The sequence below is a fragment of the Dromiciops gliroides genome, chromosome 1 (assembly GCF_019393635.1).
Source record: "Dromiciops gliroides isolate mDroGli1 chromosome 1, mDroGli1.pri, whole genome shotgun sequence".
Taxonomy (NCBI): Eukaryota; Metazoa; Chordata; class Mammalia; order Microbiotheria; family Microbiotheriidae; genus Dromiciops; species Dromiciops gliroides.
Genome location: NC_057861.1, coordinates 114198920 through 114215180, shown reverse-complemented (window position 1 = coordinate 114215180; position 16261 = coordinate 114198920). Strand labels below are relative to the sequence as shown.

At 35.4% G+C, this 16261-nt stretch overlaps 1 protein-coding gene and 1 non-coding gene across 4 annotated transcripts in view; one reads left to right on the top strand and one right to left on the bottom strand.

The window, feature by feature from the left end:
* The window catches only part of LOC122736060 (MDM2 binding protein), a 74484-nt gene that overhangs the window by 12129 nt on the left and 46094 nt on the right, over positions 1-16261 (top strand). For all 3 annotated transcript variants that reach the window (XM_043978059.1, XM_043978058.1, XM_043978057.1), the window contains exons 8-11: positions 1050-1184; positions 2825-2919; positions 4699-4771; positions 6212-6329. In XM_043978059.1, the coding sequence (XP_043833994.1) occupies positions 1050-1184; positions 2825-2919; positions 4699-4771; positions 6212-6329 (421 nt within the window). The remainder of the gene's footprint in view (positions 1-1049; positions 1185-2824; positions 2920-4698; positions 4772-6211; positions 6330-16261) is intronic.
* On the bottom strand, positions 12482-12588 carry LOC122737436. Its single transcript, XR_006354271.1, has one exon. It is a non-coding gene; the product is annotated as a U6 spliceosomal RNA (small nuclear RNA).

Here is a 16261-nt window from a genome sequence, read left to right as displayed (position 1 = left end):
TCACCTTCATCCTCAAAGCTAGTGTTATGGCAGAAGCCCATTTTTGCTTCTTTTATTTTTCAGAATTAAAGTAGACTTAATATTTTGCTTTTAAAATATTTTACATAAAAATACTTTATAATCATTTGAGTGAATTCATCATCTAATGGAATCTACTATAGTAAGGTTTTTCTAGGCATTGGATTGAAAAGGGGAAAAAGATATAAGGCCATAACTTGAGAGTTAAGAGATTCTAGTGAAGGTTTTTTTAAGGATACCTGAATTTACAGATGATGCTAATGTATGCTCCTCTTTAAGCTTATGTCCTTAAGTCTTGCTTCAATGAAAAAGCAAGATGAGAACTACAAAAAAAAATACTGTAGATATATGAATATATTGATTGATTATGTTTGAAGGTAGTTGACAGAGACAGAGGCAGAGAGAGGATAATAGGACAATTAAAGTTGCAATCTGCTAGAGAAGACAGGAGGGAATGGAATTAAGCTTGCAGAGGGCTTGGCCCCTTAGCTCTCTCTGTAGTAGCTATGCCACACCTCCTCTTCTTTCCTCAGACCTTCCATATTTTATCCCCTCCTGTCTGCTAGCAAGACTAATTTGCCCATATACTAATGAATATGTTGTCCTTCATCTGATATATGTAGATTAGCAGAAAAAATTAATGACCTGAAATTACATTTCATATCATCTGACCCTACTTGTTTTCATATGATATGGTAGGAGTATCTTTTGTGATAAATTTGCATATTTTATAAGTGAACCAATTTAGAGCACAGAACTTTGTAAAATATGCTCCAAAGGTCTATTTTACTTTGTAAAAATGCTTTGCATGTAGTGCTTAATAAATATTTTTGGAATTTACTATAGAATTACAAAATACATTTATATGTGGTTGTAAATTTCACATATCTCATACTTACATATTCTAACAATACATTTTAAATATTAAATGCCTCCTATATGCAAGACATACCTGAATCTTGGCCTTTGATACCTAATTTATAACGTCAATCAATGAGTCTTGAATGTTTACTTTTTTTTCTTTTTTTTAGTTTGGATCTGAAGTTAGGTTTCCAGAATTTAGTCTAAGAGGAATTTCACCAAAAATTCATAACACATCTTATTTAAATACTTCTTTCTCTGCCAAGGAGACAGTAAAATCAAAGGATAGGAATATTTTGCCAGAGGTGAGTCATGTGTTTGATCTTCTTTCAGCTAGATAATAGTTGAGTGCTGTCTTTTCTTGTTAAATTTTTTTGAGGCTTCTGTCATCATTTTTAATAGATGTCCTGAAAATTAGTTATGTTTTTGGTTTGATGGCTTAAAACCATAAAATTATATTGTTTCTTCATATTTGAAATGTTAACAAGGGAAATTTCTCTTTTTAAAATTGAGAATGCTTTAAAAATGTTATATAATGTTTCATATGTGTGCCTGCTATGTTTATGTGTGTCTTATGTATGGGTGTGTGTGTGTTTTGTGTGAGAGTAAATGTGGGTAGGTGGATAGAGTATAGAGGTTGGGTGCAGGAAAACATCAGTTCATTTTCTTCCTTTAATACATCTTGTATTCACACCCAGGTCAAGTCACTTTTCATTTTCCCCAAGCAACTCTAAGACCCAACTTGTACAAGCTTATACAGTACAATCCTAGTCTGTTTCAGTGAACAATTAACTTCCCTCCCATGATGCAATTTTTTGTTGCAAACTAACAGTTAATGGATGTGGCTTCTTTTCAGATATTTGCATAAAAATAACAATTCATTTGTACTGTATCTGAATTACAAGTGAACCCCAAACCACTTCACACCTACTTAGCTGGTGGTGGTAGGAGTGGGGTGCTTTTGTGGTTCCCCAGTCATCCTGTATGTTACAACAGAGACTGCTTGTCTTATATAACATCCCACTAATTCCATATATAGATAAGAATTTACAGGTGATGCTGATGTATGCTACTCTTCAATCAAGCTTATGTCCCTAAGTCTTGCCTTAATGGAAGAGCAAGATGAGAACTCATAAAAAATTCTTTACTATAGATATAGGAATCTATATGGATCTCTGCTTTCCTTGAGGAAGCATTAAAACTCTGAGTGTCTTAGGGTTTTGGAAATAAGCTTTAGAGAGTTACCTAAGGCACAGAGGGCTCAAATGGCTTGCCCAGAGTCACATAGCTAGTCATTGTCAGAGGTGGGAACTGAATTTTGGTCTTGCTGATTCCAAGTGGATCATGATGCACTGTACCATTCTGTCTCTGTAAATAATGGACATAATGGTTCCATCTCTACTCTGTTAAAATGCCTAAATCAAAAGTTTGTTGTTGCTGTTTTTGAAACAAGATGTTTTGCCATGTTAGATGACTTCAAAGTAAATACATACATATTTCCAATATAATTTTAACAATCATGAATTACTTTGTATTGCATCTTTTTGATGCTAAAAATTTCAGTTCATTGTATCAACTCATGCTGTGTTATTTGGCTGTAATATATCTTATTTTTTGTCTGTCCTTAGTATTGGCAGCAGATTTTTAAAAATATTTTTATGTTACGATATTTTAAATTTTATATTCACATTCAGCACTGTCAGAGCTTGTAAAAGGCTTGGAGAATTTTCAAAATGAAAAATATCATCATTAGTTTGCTATGTTATGTGTGGAAACTGAAGTTGTAGATTACCTTTTCTGCCCAGCATAGCATATCTTATGCCTCACAGTTTTCATGAAAACATTGTAAAATCTTGACTATAAAAATATTTTAAGATATTAAATCTTTATAATGTTTTGCTTGAGTTAAATTTTTATAACAAATATTCATTATGTCTTATTTTAGGTTTTTCATTATTATGGCCCCATTTTAGAGTTCATACAGATGGTGTCTTTGTCAGATCTCCCATCCTACTATATGTCGGACATTGAATTTGAATTGTATCCTTTCATTTACAAACTTTAATGACTCTGTTTTATTTAAACATTGAATGCTACTCTTCTTAGAAATAAGCCATTTGGGGGTAAGGTTTGTGCCTGGTGCCTGGATGTATTCTTCGTTCATTTACTCCTATCAATTAAAGAAGTGATAACCAATCATAATTAAAACCTAGATTTAAATCTAGATCATATAGGCCATTCCACTCATCTTATAGATGAAGAAACTGAGGCCTGGAGAGGAATGATTACTTGCTTAAGGACTCACAAGTAGTAAGGAACACAACCATGATTGGAACATGACTCAGCAGACAGGACTTTTTGGCTGATTATATTGTCAGCTGAAAGTCATTTACACCGAAATGTTAACCTCAGTTGTATATTTGCATTTTATCACTAACTCTGAACTTGAAGTCTTTTTTCCTTTTTGAAGGAACTGCAAACTTTGAAAAGCACATAAAGGGAAATTTAAGGAGTAAAATAAGCCCCAAAAGCACACAGTAGTTTTGTAGGTGGACAATAAAGTACATATCATTTTATTAAGTCCTTTTTAATTGCCAATAGGAAACCTTGATTCCATTCTTATTCCTTATTACTTCCCTTTGTTTTGTCTTAGCTAGAGTACACAGAGCTTCTTTTTAAGTGACTAATGCTTTTTTCTCCATTGTACTGTACTTATTCCTCATGTTGTTTCCTACACCTAGCATACACTGTCTTGCCCCTATATCTGCTTATTAAAATTATATGTATCCTTTAAGGCCCTGGTTAAATACCATTTCTAGAAGTGATTTATTCCACTTTTTAACAGGGTCCCATCCATATTATTCTTATGTCATTTGTTATATAATACCTTGTGTCGTAGTTATTTGTGTACTTAGCTTATTTTTGTTGTTATTATTTTTTTGCTATTAAATTCCTTAAGAATAAGAAGGGTAAAAAAAAGAAAAGAAAAAAGAAAAGAGGGCAGCTAGGTGGCATAGTGAATAAATCACCAGCCCTGGATTCAGGAGGAGCTGAGTTCAAATCTGACCTCAGGCACTTGACACTTACTAGCTGTGTGACTCTGGAAAAGTCACTTAACCCTCATTGCCCCGCCTTCCCCCCCCCCCCTCAAAAAGAATAAGAAGGGTGGCTTTTGTTTTCATACCTATCATGGTTGGAATACATATGTGTGTATAATGAATAATTATATTATTTATTAAATATTACATTATTATACATATATGTGTTGAAGTTTTTTTATTATTATATTAGTCTCCACTGCCAATAAGTTCCTGTCTTATTGGTTCTACCTTCAAAAAATTTCTTGCATTTATCCTTTTTTTTTTGCACTCATAGCCACCACCATTCAGATAATTTCTCTCATATATACACATACATATATTGGGGAGGGAGAGGGAGATTTATGGGTCTTGTGATTTTGGATCTATCATTTTTTCTGCTGCTTCTGTATACAGTGAGATTTGGCTCAAAGAAATAATTTTAAGCTGCTTATGTAAATAGTGAATATTACCTTTATGCATATCATTTCCAAAAATCTTTTATAATAACCTTTATATACAGCAGTGCTGTTTCTTCATTAGTTTTTAATAATTGTAAAAAGAAACAAACATTTTTCTTTGCTTATGAGATTAAAGTACAGGGAAAGAGGAGTTTGCTTCTAAAGCAATAATCATGGATTTGTGGGACTTTTAAAAAAATACTGAGGAGACATTCCTATGAAAAAGTTTTTTAAAGGCAATGAAACTTGTACTCCACTATGACTTTAACAGCTAAATACAGGGGATTGACAAGAAATACTACAAAGGAGAGTTCCAAGTTGCTGTTAGAACAGATTTCATCTCTCTTTGGCAAGGTATAAAAATTTTTGTAAAAAATGTAACTTTTAAGTGTGTGTGTATGTGGGAGTATGATTATATATTGGTTTTTCCTCTGTTTTTGTTAAAAAATATTTTTCATGTCCATATTATCCCTCTATACATTATGCACTTTAACAGAATCTTGGAGTTAGAAGGGTTATAGCAGACTACTTAGGCCAAGTTGTATGAATAAATTTTTTTTTTAGTTATTCTAAACTTTACCTGTGTTTATTTTGAACACTCTATATATGTATAATAACCGATTTTAAATAAAATACAGAAAATTTAGGTTATATATTTTAGCGAGTATGAAATTTTTTTATAAGTTCATCATTTCAGTATGCATCAATTTTTCACTGTCAGGTCATTTCTTTTTCTTTGTTCTAGGTATTTTGACATAGAAATTCTCTTTTTTGATATTAATTTTGCTATGTGACAGATGCTGGGCTGTGAAAAACATACCTTTTGTTACTTGAAACATACTTGAAGCTAATACAATATAAAGTAAAAATCTGACAGAATATTTCATGTAATCAATCTTATTAGTGTGGGGTAAATACAGTATTTTTATATCAAGTTCTAAAAATAAATAAACTGAAATTCTGTGAGACTAGTTTACAAAAACTTTGTACCATTAGGATATTTGAGGCAAGACATTCACCAGAATTTTTTTTTTTTTTTTTGGCAGGCAGTGGGGGTTAAGCGACTTGCCCAGGGTCACACAGCTAGTAAGTGCCAAGTGTCTGAGGCCAGATTTGAACTCAGGTCCTCCTGAATCCAGGACCAGTGCTTTAACCACTGCACCATCTAGCTGCCCCCCCGAATATTTTTTAAAGAATATTCTTTGTAACACTTAAGAGGAGGCCTAATTGACATTTATTAGAGAGAAAGAAAATATCTAAAAATAAATTGGAGTTTTCAGACTTGAGTGCCACTGATTAACCATATGATGAAAGTGAGGAGTTGTTAGGTAAACATAGTCTTATGAACTATGCTCAGAAATAAATGAGAAGCCTTGGCACATTTCACAACACCTATTATATTATTTTACCTTACTACATAGCCCAGTATAGCTAAACTATCCTGATCATCTTCAAAATTTGTTCTGCATAAAGCACAATATAATAATCTAGTCAAAGTAATTGCAAAGGTGGATGACTGAAAAAGTCTATGGGCAAGAAAAACAGTCTCCCCACAATTTGCAAACACTGGAACTGATATAACTTCTCTGCTGAGGTTTTACATAAAATTTGGTTCCAGGAAAGTCTCAGGGTTGCAAATTTCAGGAACAAATGAAATGCAGCCTATTTTTCTAGGTAGAAAAATTATACAGTAATGAATGAATGTTGAATAGATAAGTGAATCAAATATTGTATGATTATTTTTCTTAGTGGATGAGCACTTGAATAATATTATGTTGGATTTTGGCCTTTCAGGTTGGAGCACTGTTTGTTTTACCTTGTAGTGTGAGTAACATACTTATTCCACCACCTAGCCAGCTGAGTACAAGGAAGTGGAAGGAGTATATGGCAAAAAAGCCCAAAACTATCACTGGTAGGTGTTTTCGAATTAAAAATGTGTATGTCAGAACATTTGGAGAATTCACCTGTATAAAGATTGTTTTTTAGATAATATTTTATGCATTCATGGCTGAAAATTCATATTGATTTTTAATTCTAGAAGTCTTTATATTTTAATAGATTAAGTAATTTTTAAAAAATCAGTGATCTGGAAGCCCTGATTTTAAAGTGTTCACTTAATTTTTAAAAATGCATTTATTGATGTATTTGGTTTTGACAGAAGAGATGACTTCCCAGTATATACCCTCCAGCCCCTACTAAAACTTTTTACAAAGTTTATTCCCCAAGAAAAGAGTTTGATCAGAAATTATAGGAAGGAATAAATACTTTAATTTTGGCATTAGGTATTGTCTCTGACTGCATCTTTTTGACCAGTGTTACTACCCTTCATACTGCCTTAGTTTATGTAGTTTAGCACAATGCCTGATACATGCTAAATACTTAATAAATCCTTGTTTATTGCTGAAGTCATTGTGAATATTTTCTATTTATATTACTCATTGTTCATTTTTTATCTTTCCACATTTCTCTGAATTCAGTATGTAGCATTCATTAATGAATAAGACCATCATTTCTTTGCCATTGCCCAATTTTTGGTCACACTTTATTTCCAGTAGAGAGAACCTTCTTCACTGATTAATATTGAAAATACCGATCTATAAAGGTTCCAAGTAATTGCATTGTGAAATACTATGAATTTATCATGTGAAGACTAGCATATCTAAATTTAGAGAGGCTTAACATCGCATCATAGCTTACAGGATGGTAATTTTTTTTTGACCGCTGAAACAGAAAAGTTTTAAGTCAAACAGAACTTACGACCTGTGTTGGCATGGGGAGAACCAGCACCAATGAAATCATAGATCTTTTGAATATTCAACATGTATCATTTGGAGTTATTTTAGGCAACCAATTTGAGAAATTAAAAATATTCAACCAAACAATAAGCATTTATTAGGTGCTTACTGTGTGCTAGATGCTGGGGATACAAGTACAAAATATAAAATAATCCCTACATACAAAGAGTTGACATCATTTGGTCAATTCCAAATTTGTAAGAATTTATTGAAAAATTACTTCAGTTGGAATCTCCATCTTAATCTGGGGCTTTTCAAGGCCTAATTAAAACTATTATTTTAACCTTCACTTAGAATAAATGAAGGTTTTTAGGATTATAGATTATTAGGGCTTAAGGTGATCTTAGAAATAATTTTGTCATTTCACTATTTTGAGTTTTTAATTCTTTTTAATTCAGCAAACATCTATTTGATATCTATTCTGTGCAAGGCACATTATACTGGATGCTGAGGATACAGTAGAAGGGAACAAAAAATAAAAATGTTTTTCCTCTTAAGAGCTTACTAGGGGATACAACATAGATACAGATAACTAAATGCAAGATAATTGCAGGGGGAAGAGCATTACAATTGGGGGATGAGAAAGGGCATTTCTGTAAGAGTTAACCCATGTACATGATTTAGACATAAAAGGTGATACCATAAGTAAAATAGGAGAGGAAGGAATAGTTTACCTCTCAGATCTTTGGAAAGGAGAACAGTTTATGACCAAATAAGAGATAGAGAATATTATGAAGTGCAAAATGGGTGATTTTGATACATTAAATTAAAAAGGTTTTGTACAAACAGAAGCAATGCATCCAGGGAGACAGAAAACTGGGCAACAATTTTTATAGCCAGTACTTTTGATAAAGGCCTCATTTCTTTTTTTTTTTTTTTTCAGGGCTATGGGGGTTAAGTGACTTGCCCATGGTCACACAGCTAGTAAGTGTCAAGTGTCTGAGCCCAGATTTGAACTCAGGTTCTCCTGAATCCAGGGCCAGTGCTTTATCTACTGCACCACCTAGCTGTCCCCGAGGCCTCATTTCTAAAACATATCAAGAACTAAATCAAATTTATAAGAAGTCATTCCCCAATTGAGAAATGGTCAAAGGATATGAACAGGCAGTTTTCTGATGAAGAAATCAAAGCTATCTATTGCCATATAAAAAAAGCTCTGAATCACTATTGATTAGAGAGATGCAAATTAAAACAACTCTAAGGTACCACCTGACACCTATCAGATTGGCTAATATGACCAAAAAAGGAAAATAATAAATGTTGGAGAAGCTGTGGAAAAATTGGAATACTAATGCATTGTTGGAGCTGTGAACTGATCCAACCATTCTGGAGAGCAGTTTGGAACTATGCCCAAAGGGCTATAAAGCTTTGCATACCCTTTGACCCAGCAATACCACTATTAGGACTTTTTCCCAAAGAGATCATAAAAAAGGGAAAAGGACCCACATGTACAAAAATATTTATAGCTGCTCTTTTTGTGGTGGCAAGGAATTGGAAATTGAGGGGATGCCCATCAATTTTGGAATGGCTGAACAAGTTGTGGTATAGGAATGTAATGGAATACTATTGTGCTGTAAGAAACGAGCAGGCAGATTTCAGAGAAACCTGGAAGGACTTGCATGAACTGATGATGAGTGAGATGAGCAGAACCAAGAGAACATTGTACACAGTATCAACAACATTGTGTGTTGATCAACTGTGATAGACTTGATTCTTTTCAGCAATGCAATGGTCCAAGATAGTTCCAAGGGACTCATGATGGAAAATGCTCTCCAAATCCAGAAAAAAAAAAAAGAACTGTTGAATCTGGATACAGATCGAACCATACTATTTCTATTGTTTTTCTTCTTGTTGTTTTCTTTTTTGAGGTTTTTCCTTTTTGCTCTGATTCTTCTTTCATTACATGACTAATGCAGAAATATGTTTACTGTGATTGTACATATATAACCTATATCACATTACTTGCTGTCTTGGGGAGGGGGGGGAGGGAGGGGAGGGATGGAGAAAAATTTGAAACTAGAAATCTTATAAAAACAAATGTTGAAAATCATCTCTAAATGTAACTGGAAAATAATAAAATATTTATATGGGGAAAAAAAAGAAAATAAATGACAGATGGTTCCTAAAAAAAAAAAAGAGTTAACCCATGAAGTGAACCCTCAAGGAAGTTACAGAATCTGAGAGGAAGAAGTATAATCCAAGAATGGCAGGAAACCTGTATAAAAATTTAGATATAGAAGATGGAATATTGAGTTTGGGGAAGGATTAGCCAGCCATTTGGTTGTAGCATAGAGTGCATGAATGGGAATAATAGGAAATAAGTCTAGAAAGGTAGGTGGCTGCAATGTTGTTGAAAGCTTTAATGCTAGATTGGGATTTTCAAATTGTATCTTAGAAGCAATAGGACATTATGGAAGTAGTGGAGTGACATGGTCAGACCTGTTCTTTAGGAAGATGATTTTCACAGTTCTGTGAAATATTGATTAGAGATGGAAATTGGTAGATCAATTAAGAAGCGCGGTCCAGGTGACAGTTTATTAGGGCAGAGTAAGAGAAGAAGAGGCTGGCTTGAAAAGACAGGAAGGTAGAATTTACAAGCCATGGCAGCTGATTAAATGGATAACACAGTACCTTGGACATAGTAAGCAATTAATAAATGCTAATGGAATTGAATTTATGTGGGGAGTAATAAGAAGGAAAATTAAACTGGTTGGTTCAAAAGATGGTATCCTCAACAGAAATAGGGAAATCTGGCAGAGTGGTGTAGGGGCCAAATTTAATATGGGGAGAGTTAATTGGGTGGCTCCTCACTGTAGTATTGGGGTTCAGAAAATAATGAGGGACCTCTAGGTCCAAAGCTTCCTCCCTTCTGAATTGTCCTTTTTGTTATTTCTCATGAATGAGAAACTACTAAGTACCCACTTAAGATGATTAGATCTTGAGCCACACCTGGCCCTTCCTGTTAAACCTAGTCTAACTTGGCCAGTCCTGAGAAGGAGTGTCCTCAGAGGCTGTGGACTGCATCATCAACAGAGGACCAGCCTCAGCCACACAACTGGAAGGTCCTCCCCTATTGGGGGAGGGAGAAAAAAGTAGAAAAAGGGACCCCCCCCCACAGGAAGTAGCTCTCTCTCTGGCCTTGTAGGAGCTGTCGGAGTGGACTGGAGACTGGCTCCATAGAAATTACAGACCACTGGTGGTGATTCAAAGAGACTGGCTCTTTGAATTAGCTGAGCTGAAAGTGAGTTTGGGTTTTGAGACAGCCTTTGCTAGAGCCAGGGAGATTATCCATTTTCCTCTTTCCCTATTCCCTTGTCCTTGACTTTGAATAAAACCTGATTTGTTTGTGGAAAAGAGGCTGTTAAGCTCCTTTCTTATTGGCCTGGGAGAAATAACTAAAAGGGCAGTTCGGAGGCGAGGAAGCTTTGGACCTAGAGGTCCCTCATTTTCTGAACCCCAATATTACAGTGAGCCACCCAATTAACTCTCCCCATATTAAATTTGGCCCCTACAGTGGATTTATTTAAAAGGGAAGATACTTAGTTCTATTATAGGTATATTGAGTTTGAGATGTAGACAGGACATCCAGGTATTCTTTTTAACAGTTTAAATTAGTAATGTAATCTCAAGCCTAGAGGTTAGTGTAAAATAAATAGATTTGGGAGTAGACTGGAATTTCAGAGGGAAATTGGATCAAAATATATAAATTTTAGACTTCTGTGAAGATATTAATTGAAACCCATGAGACTTGATTAGATCATTGATAGAATGTAGAGAGGTAAGAGTAAAAGGACCCAGATAGAACCCGGGAGGCATCCCACAGAATGGGACTGTGTGATGATTCAGCAAAGGTGATTGAGGAGAAGACTTAAGACAAGTAGGAAAAAAGAACAGTGTCATTGAACCAAGGGAAGAAATGATGTCTGAGAAGAAAGGTGGTTGACAGTGTCAAAAGTTATACCAAGGTCAGTTAAGATGAGTTGAGGATGGAGACAAATTGATTTAATAGTTAAAATCATTGGTGACCTTTGAGGTACCAGTTTGTTGAATTATGAGATTGGAAACTAGATTGAAAAGAGTTAAAAAATAAGTGATGAAAAGTAAAGAGGTTGAAACAACAGTAAGGGTAGGTAGCTCTTTAGGATGTTGACTGTGGAAAAGAGAGCTTGAGGAAATTGCAGAGTCAAAAGCTTTTTTCAGGTTTTGGGGGAATCTGCATATGGCAGAGAGAAAAAGATAACAATTTAGGAAAGATGGTGTGCTTTTAAAATTATTGTTGTTAAACTGTACTTTCTAAAATTAATGATTGCTATTCATATGTTAATGGTTCTTGCACCCATTTTGTCAGTAAGCATTTATTATTAATATCATATATCATATAATATCATATACCAGTAAAGAATTGACCAAGTGGCAGTTAGCACAGGCAGGAGAAAAGCCCCAGACCCATTTTGTCTCTCAGAGAGAAAGCATGTGGTCCCAAGGCCTAAGAGGAAAAGCACATACCAAGCAACTGCATTCCAAGCCAAGAGAGCAGTACAACCAGAGCCAAGATCTAGCCAAGATGCTGAGGCTTGCATGGTCAAAGCTTTTTATCCTCTTTTGTTTGATACATTGATCAAAACTAATTGGTTAGTATCATTCAGTTCCATGGGTTGACATGACTTGAGGGTGGTCCAAATTAAAATGAGTTCTACAGGTGACATAATGAGGAAGTGTGCAAAAGATTCTCCCAAAGGGCAAAGTTTAGGCTCAATTTAACTAGACAAAGGAATCAGTCTCCATCTCTATTGTACCATTACGCTGGTTCCAAACAAGGTTAGAACTTATGGACTTTCTGGAATTGGGAGGGAGAAAGCAACTAAGAAAAAAAAGGGAGATCACTGAGTCCTCCAAGGTAACAATTATTTTTTTTTATGTATGACGTATTTTATTTTTTCCATTACATGTAAAGATAGTTCTCAACTTTTGTTTATACATGCTTTACAATTTCAGATTTTTCTCCCTCCCACCCCTCCCTCCCCCCTCCCCCAGACAGCAGGCAATCTGATATAGGTTATATCTATATATCTCTATACATATACATATAGATATATATATATATACACACACACACATATATATACACATAATAACATTAATCCTATTTCTGCACTAATCCTGTTACAAGAGAAAGAATCAGAGCAGTGATGCAAAACCTCAAAATAGAAAGAAAAAAAAAAAACCAACAGCACCCAAAACAAAAGAAATAATATGGTTCAATCAGCATAAAAATATGGAACGCTTCACGAATTTGCGTGTCATCCTTGCACAGGGGCCATGCTAATCTTCTCTGTATCGTTCCAATTTTAGTATATGTGCTGCCGAAGCGAGCACCAAGGTATCAATTATTAATAATTATTTTCTCACAATGGAAGGTGGTGTAATATCAAAAGTATAGGTGGATCAGCTGGCCTTGGCAAGGAGATAACGCACCTCTTCCCAAGAGACGGGAACAAAGGATGAATGAATGAGGGACTTTATACGTACAGATGTGAAATATAGAATGGAGGCAAGAGGGAGTACACAAGACTTAGCCTCCGTTTTCTTCACAAAGTAAAAGGGAAGGTCCTCTGCCAAGGATGGAAAAGGACTGATGTAGGGAGCTTGAGAAAAGATGAAATTTGGAGGAGCTGCTGTGGGAGAGTGGTGAAGAGTCACCCTGAGAAAGTTGAAAGGATGGCTGTGCAGCAATGACAGCTAAATTCAGGTTATGTAAGGTAAGTATGTGAACTTATTTGATAGGGTTAGATAACTTCCTTTAGCAGTGTTTAGGAGTACACAGAAACAAGATAGCGGGGATAGCCCAGCATTGGGATTTGGCAAGGCATGAGAGATTATTATGGCAATTAATAAGACAATTAGACAGGAGGGTGCTAGACAGTACACAGTTGAAGTGGTCAGCCATAGGGTTAGAAATGTGAAGAGAAGAGAGGTCAGAACAGAGTAATGGAGAGCAGGAGAATAGAGAAAGGTGGTGTCAGTGAAGTGAACAAACTAAGGTTAAAAGGTAAAGTGTTTTGCTGAAGATTGCTTGAGTCAACCATTGTTTATGACAAAGTTGGAACTGCATCCTAGTACTGACTCCTATCACATGACAGTCATTCTTATGTTTAAAGACAGCTATCCTGTGGACCCCATGTCTTCTCTGGACTAAACATCTCTCTAATTGCTTAAATTGATCCATATAGTAGTGCATGAACTAGAGGCCTTTCATTATCTTGGACACTCTCCAACTTATCACTCTCTTTCCTAAAATGTGGTACCAGTAACTTTACACATTGGTTTGAAAAACATAGAGCCCAGGAAAATGATCACTGCTCTCTTTCTACCCTTGGACACTGACTAAATGCATTCTGAGGTTTCACTAGCTCTTTTTGGCTACCTTTGTTGATTAAGTGACCTGTCTACTAAGACAGTGTCTTTATCAGGTGAATTATTATTATATATTTATCCTGTGTCTTTATCAGGTGAATTATAATCTAATCATATTAGCCTCATTTGGTAATGAAGTTACTTTTTTTAATCCAAGCATAAGATTTTATGTATAGATATACCTTATTGAATTTCATCCTATTAGATTAAGCCCAATCTTTTAGCTTGACAAAATTCTTTTGAATCTTTTTCTCTATCTAGTGCATTAGTTCTCCTTTCCAACTTTGTGTCTTTTGCAAATTTTCTGTATATACCATGTATACCTTTATCCAATTCATTTATAAAAATGTTAAACAAGGTAGGGCCAGACAGATCCCTGAGGCAAGGTCCTTAATACAACAGGGCTTCTTAAACTTTTTCCACTTGTGACCCCTTTTCATCCAAGAAATTTTCTACACAACTCTGGGTATGTAAGTATACAAAATAGGTATGCAAATAAAACATTTATTGCCAAATTTTTTCTCGACCCCCACATTCAGTTACACAACCCTATATGGGGTTGTGACCCACAGTTTAAGAAGCTTTGTAATAGACTACATTATGGTTTAAAAATAACATTTGTATACACTGGGAAACCAAAAAATGTATCTGACTCACTTTAAATATTAGCTTTATTGTAGTGGTCTGGAACCAAACCCAAAATATTTCTGGGGTAGCCTATAGTTCTTAGCCCTTCTTTAATCTTCTTCCTCAGTATAACTCTTAAAAAAAAACACAAATAAACAACCTTTTTTATTCTCCTTAGCTTTCCCTTTCAACCTCAGTTCATTCTGAGCTCTAACACTCCAGATGTTATTCTTACAACACCGTGCCATGCCTTTATTTCTCTTCTATTACCTATCCCTGATTCCATCTTCTTTCTCCGGATTTTACTAAGAAAAGCTATATTTGTGAGTTCCCCCTGCATTCATGTTGTTTATTTTATGCAACTCTCCCTTTTCTTCTTAGTAGAAATTGTTTCCCCATAAGTTCAGAATTTAATTCTTGAGAGCTTCCTATACTGCCTGAGCTGATTTTTCAAGTAGAATTTTAATACAAGGTATATGATTTATATGTTTCCTCAGGCTTTTGAAATCTTTTCTCCCAGAATTTAGGCTACATATTAGCCTATCCCCAGTTTTCCTCTTCTCTATCATTAGTTATAAGATGGAGTGATAATTTGCTTCTCAAGGTGGCCATCATTGCTAACCCACCCACATTCCTCCTCTTTGGTGAGAATAGTATTTCCCCTTGTTGTTTGCCTAACTTGAAGGATGAAATTATTAGCTGTTATTATACCTTTGTGGCAGGCTTATGATCTGTTTCTGGGGTGCTCATCTATTTTCCTCTCTAAATTCAGGTGACCTATAATATACAATGGCATTATTGCTCCTGTTCTAACTTTTGATTCTTGGATTTTTTTTCTTTTTTTTTTCTTTTTTTTTGTGGGGCAATGAGGGTTAAGTGACTTGCCCAAGCTCACACAGCTAGTGTCAGGTGTCTGAGGCTGGATTTGAACTCAGGTCTTCCTGAATCCAAGGCCAGTGCTTTATCTACTGCGCCACCTAGCTGCCCCCCTTGGATTTCTTTTTATGATGGTACACCTTCATACACAATGCTTTTCTGTTCTACTGTTTACATATCTTTTCTTTTAAATAAGGTATGTCTTTTCTAGAGCCATATTTCAGTAACTTGGCTTATCTCACCAAGTGCCAGTGATATCCCTATGAGGTCAAATTTGCCTTCTCACATTAGGATCTCTAGCTCATTTTAGCCATATTCTGTGCAGTTGTGGATAGATAGCTGAGGCCATAGGATTTATTGCTAGCTCTTTTCTTGGATTTTGTCTCATGAGAACTTCTAAGCATCCTTACTGCTATTCTTTCTACATTGGTGTCCAGCTTGGGGGATAGATCGAGTCACCTCTCTCTCTCTCTCTCTCTCTCTCTCTCTCTCTCTCTCTCTCTCTCTCTCTCTCTCTTTCTCCTTCTACCTTTCTCCTTCCTCTCCCCCCTATTCTTCCCCCCCTTTTCCTTTTCACTTTTCAGATTTTGGATTAGTTTTTAGATTAGTTTTGTAAGATTTCTGGCACATATGCCCTTACTAGCCCTTGTTATATTCACTTCATCCTTTGCAAAGAAAGAAAAAAAGGTGAAAATGTGCTCATCTGAGATTTGAATTAAGGAACCCTTGTCCATATAACACTTTATAATTTCCCAAATATAATCCAACACATTATCTTCTGACTACTCATTTCTGTACCCTGAATTGTTTGAGTCTTTTGGAGTTTGTTGCTTTCACTGAATGGAGCTTTGCAGAAGAATTAGATAAGCCTGTCAGTCCTGAAAACAATAATCTCTTTATTGGGAATGTTTAAAGGAAGACCATGTGACAACTAGAAATGCCCAAGGGAACACAAAGAGGGAGGTAGGGATAAGAAGTAAAGCATACCGGAGCAACTTTCCCCTTGCTTCTATCCTGGTACCCTGAGATCTGCAGACATAGTGGGACTGGGAAAGGGATACAGCCAGGGATATGATGTCAGCAAGGAAACTTGGGCCCAGTGTTCTTCAAGGTATGGTAGAAGGAGAGTCCA